General features: G+C 48.3%; 2 protein-coding genes across 2 annotated transcripts; both read left to right on the top strand.

Moving 5' to 3' along the window:
• Nucleotides 1–1290: 1290 nt before the first annotated feature.
• On the top strand, nucleotides 1291–1767 carry LOC145398435 (uncharacterized). Its single transcript, XM_080271317.1, has one exon. The coding sequence runs from the start codon at nucleotides 1291–1293 to the stop codon at nucleotides 1765–1767; it is 477 nt and encodes a 158-aa protein (XP_080127443.1).
• A 664-nt stretch (nucleotides 1768–2431) lies between these two features.
• Nucleotides 2432–3367, top strand: LOC145398434 (uncharacterized). Its single transcript, XM_080271316.1, has one exon. It carries the CDS (start codon nucleotides 2432–2434, stop codon nucleotides 3365–3367), a length of 936 nt encoding a protein of 311 aa, XP_080127442.1.
• Nucleotides 3368–5153: the final 1786 nt, after the last annotated feature.

The following is a 5153-nucleotide window of genomic DNA, read 5'->3' as shown; positions in this document are numbered from 1 at the left end:
TTGCGAACAAAAACGGTTCCACATCAGGGCTGTGTACCTTATTAACAAAGTTAACAAATAGAATAGACAAGCTGGAAACTAAAATAAGTGGCTTCACCACTCAGACCCCCAGTGTTGAATTCATCCCCCATCCCCTTTGTTCCAACGGTGTTCCCCCAGTGAACCGTGCTCGTAATGTTAATCCCCAAACAGTAAGGGACAATTTTGTATTGTGTACCTATCACAAGTGTTTTCGCATGGAAGCCAGATGATGTGCACCACCCTGCATATTCATGGGAAACGCACATGGGTGAGACAGTCCCAGTAATGTCTCCCGCATCACACACACACCAAACGCCCCCTCATGATCAACACTCCCGAAGCCACGACACATCCCACTGGCTCCAGGGACCTACTATGGGTTAAAGACGCCATCTCCGGCACAAAATACCTTATTGACTCTGGAGCCGCATTCAGTCTAGTCCCTCCTACCTCTGACCACAAAACAGCTCAGCAATCCGTATTTGACCTGATAACAGCAAACGGCATCCCCATAGCCACATACTGCATGGAACCCCGTCATGTGGCACTCGCCCAATCAGTGTCATTTACTTGGCCGTTCCTTGTCGCAGACGTTAATCAACTTATTATTGGCGTCGACTTCCTGGAGGCACATGACTTACTCGTGGATACCAGAAGACAGAATCTATATCACAGACCCTCAAACTCATCCATCCAAGTAACCTGGTGTGCTGGTAATCCTCCACTCATTACTCATCTCCACCAGAAATCCTCATACGATTCCATACTATGTCAGTTTCCCCTCTTGACTCTCACTCGTCCAACAACGGCCATACAGACCATGGTGTAGAGCACTGCATCATCACTTCCGGGCTGCCCTGTTTCACCCATCCCAGACACCTTCCCTCAAAACGTTGTCAGGCAACGGAAAAGGAGTTTCAGGCGATGCTCAATGAGGGCATCATTTGGCCATCATCACGCTGCTGGGCATCCCCTCTACACATGGTACCGAAGGCACAACAGGGTGAGTGGAGAGCATGTGTGGACTACAGGGCACTGAATGTGATGACAGTTCCCGATAGATACCCCATTCCCCACATCCAGGACTTCCACCACCAACTACACGGCCATCGTGTATTTTCCAAGATTGATTTAGTCAGGGCATTCCACAAATCCCTGTGGCGGAGAAGGACATCCCCAAGACGGCGGTAACTACCCCCTTTGGCCTGTTTGAATTGACAAAGATGAATTTCGGCCTCAGAAACGCTGCACAAACGTTTTTAGAGATTAATGGACCAGGTTGTCAGGGGGCTAGATTTCGTCATGGTGTACATTAATAACATCCTTATTGCTTCTGATTCCCATGAGCAGCACAAAACACATCTCCTAGTGCTGTTCCAATGTCTGGAGGACTATGGGCTGCGTGTGCACCCGGCGAAGTGTATCCTCGGTGCATACGAATTGGATTTCTTGGGCCACAGGGTATCCACCACAGGTATCACGTCCCTGTCGCAGAAGGTGGATGCCATTAAGGACTTTCCATACCCAGCTACACCTCGCAAGCTCAGGGAGTTCTTGGGGATGGTCAATTATTATCACAGGTTCCTGAGAAACACTGCAGCCACACTAGCCCCCCTTAACGATCTCCTGAAGGGGACAAAAAAGACATCCTCCAAGCCTCTTCAATGGACCACACAGTCAGACCATGCCTTCGCCACCCTCAAAAACCACATCACCACCGCACCCTGCCTAGCATACCCATCATAAGATGCCCCCATCACATTCACCACAGATGCCTCTGCCGAAGCTGTGGGTGCAGTCCTACAACTACAAGTCAGTGATGCAAACGTGCCTGTCGCATTCTTCAGCCAGCGCCTTAACCCTGCCCAGCACAAATACAGTGCTTTCGACAGGGAGTTGCTATATATGAGGCAGTCAGACATTTCAAGCACTTTCTGGAAGGCAGAGAATTCACCATCCTCACTGACCATAAATCCCTTATTTACGCCATGGCTCAGAAAGGTGACAATTGGTCTCCTCGGGTGGCAAGACAGCTAGCCTTCGTTTCAGAGCTCTACACTAACATCCAGCACATCAGTGGGGACCTGAACAAGGTTACGGACGCCCTGTCCCATGAAGTTTCAGCTGTCGGCCCTACACTACCCCTGCTTGACCATCCAGCCTTGGCCCGGGAGCAGGAGGATGATCAGGAACTCCAAGAACTGCTGCAGGCCAAAACCTCACTTCAACTGCAACATTTTAATGTCACCGGCACACCTCAGAAACTCTGGTGTGACATATCCTGAGGGACAGCATGGCCTATATTCCCCAGTGATTCCGAAGGCAAGTCTTCAGTCATTACCAATATATGGCACACCCAGGCATTCGCAGCATGCATAGCTTACTTAGCCGGTGAGTGGTGTCACCAGGGATGAGGCATGGCACCACCAACTGGGTCCGAGCATGCGTGGCGTGTCAGTCAGCAAAAGTGCATTGCCACACCAAAACACCACTTCAACCACTGACCACACCAACTCAACGTTTCCACACAGTCCACATTGACATCCTCAGCCCTCTCCCCGAATCTAGGGGTAAACGCTATATCTTAACATGTATAAATAGAGCGACAAGGTGGGTCGAGGCCATGCCCACGCTGGACGCTACAACTGACCATGTGCCATATCACTTCCTGACATCCTGGGTCACTCTTTTTGGCATCTCGCAGATCATCATCACAGATCAAGGCCCCCAATTTGAATCTCGGGCCTGCCAGGACCTAATGGACTTCCTGGGTGCTAAACACCACAGAACCTCCGCGTATCACCCTCAGGCAAACAGGATGATTGAGCGCTGCCATCATCACCTGAAGGAAGCACTGAGGGCTTCTCCACCCAGTTATTTGGGAGGCTGCACTGCCAATCCTCCTCCTAAACTTGAGGATTATGGAAAAGGAGGACAAAAGGAATTCCCTGGCAGAGCTAACGTATGGGGAAGACTTGAGGCTGCCGGGGCAGTTCGCCCACAACCAGGCACGCCGGCCCTGGTTTTCCTCCCTGAGCTCCAGCAGGCAATGCAGGCACTACGACCAGTCCCTCCTCATTCTTGCCAGCAACAGACGAGGTTCATCCTGCACTCCCTACCAGACGCCGAACAGGTCTTCGTGAGGAGGGGTCAATGCACTTCACCACTCCAAACCCCATATGAAGGCCCATACCCTGTGATCACAAACTCACAAAAAACGGTCACAATATACAAACACGGGAAACCATCCACAGTCGCTACAGACAGAGTCAAACTGGCCACACCACAAACCCAGTCACAGCCAACACCCCATACGTCATCCCCCAACCTTGCAACCCACCAATAACGCGCACACAACCAACACCTCAATTCCCAGCACCAACACCTACATGCACCCCCCCCACACACACACACCCCATCCCCTTTGTCAATTCGTACCCTCCGCTACCTGTCATCACCACACACCGGCTCAGGCGTCACACAGTACAGCAAACCACTACCACTGATGCAAACACTCCCCCACTACCACCCACACTGACGTCCACAAACCCTACCCCCAGCACTGAACCTACAACCACTAACCCACCCTCTCTGTCAACCTCAGGTGATCCTACCCCACACTCTATCCCACCCGCCCCCACCCCTTCCTCAGTCCATACCCCCCACCCATCAACACCTGTCGTTCCCGTAATCCCTCCACCACTCACCACAACCCCACAAGCTACATTAATAACTACCACATTGACCTATACACAATCAGGCCGTCTCATTAAACCACCACAATTTTACACTCCAGCATAATCTGATATCAAAAACCGCAGACACTCCATGTCGTCACAGCTAAGTAGCATTCATATGGTATACAATTTTTTTTTTATGTGTGCGTTCTACCTCATACAACAGCTCAATTGTAAAGGCGGGCATAACTCTCTCATTTGTTTGCTCATAATAACAAAGCAATAGTCAAATTTTCGTACAAAAAGTTATGCCCAGCTACTATTGCTTAGTTTATAGTCATGGCCTCCCCCCATTTAATAAGTTACTCCATCACACATAGCCATGGAATGGACTTGTCATTAGAAATTCTCCTGTCCATCACAACTGCTATTTGTAATTACCACATCCAAATCACTTTCAAATATTCACTCACTTTGAAAATTGTATATATTTATATATAATTTTTGTACCTTGTACCTTAATCATATATTTTTTTCTTTTCTCTCTCTTTTCTCCCTGTTTAATTGCCATAAAACGGAGGGGGGAGGGGGAGTGCTGTGGCATATATTACACCACAAAGTATTGAACCTTGCATTTCATCTACACATGTGGTTTCCTTCCCTCATGGCTTTTCCCCATCTTGTTCTCGGAATCAGCATCGCTACTGGTGCTGCTACCAATAGAATTCAATTTCTCTTCCCTCTTCACCTGAAGTGGTGCCTAAACCAATCACATTTTTATATTCAGGCGACCTAGGCCTACCGGTGCTCCACCCACATCATTAGGGGGCTTAAAACTGAGCAGGCGATCAAGCCCAGGCCTTCTTTCCACTCAGAACTTCAGCCGGGTACTACCTGCCTTGCTCTCTGTCTCTCCAGGTAAAATCTGGCCACGTGGTACAACTTTACATATCCGATACACATAACACAACAGCCCGGCACTCCCGCTTCTCACTAAAAATTCAATACTCATAGTCTTAGTTTATAAATGTTTAATCATGTAATTGATCTACACATGCTGTAATGTAATGGCCTTGTACTATTTTGAATTCATGCAGTAACACTGTATTGTTCCAAGTCAATAAACACTGCCCTGTCTATTTCTTCCCAACACATTGGCGTTTATTTATCCTAACCATTTGCCCTGGTGTAGCCCCTAGTAAAATATATATATCCATAACCAAAAAAGACACAGTGGTGACCCCAACCTTAAATCACGCCACACTCATGTACAGTACATCCCTTGTCAAAAGGTACATACAATCCCTTATCAAAAATTACATCTATACAGCTGATTCCCAGCAAATACAGGTCTAGTGAGAAAGCATGATTCATTAAAATCTGCCGTTGACACGACTGTTTTTATCACATTTGTTCCTTGACATTCTCTTTACTGCTTCTGATTACCGTCTGCTA

Source organism: Coenobita brevimanus, chromosome 45, assembly GCF_032717465.1.
Source record: "Coenobita brevimanus isolate Jiangsu-jjx chromosome 45, ASM3271746v2, whole genome shotgun sequence".
Lineage (NCBI taxonomy): Eukaryota > Metazoa > Arthropoda > Malacostraca > Decapoda > Coenobitidae > Coenobita > Coenobita brevimanus.
This window is presented reverse-complemented; position numbering and strand designations above follow the sequence as displayed.

What these genes read in the sequence shown, in the direction of transcription:
- LOC145398435 (XM_080271317.1), top strand. Translation starts at nt 1,291, where the DNA reads ATGGACCAGGTTGTCAGGGGGCTAGATTTCGTCATGGTGTACATTAAT.
- LOC145398434 (XM_080271316.1), top strand. Translation starts at nt 2,432, where the DNA reads ATGAGGCATGGCACCACCAACTGGGTCCGAGCATGCGTGGCGTGTCAG.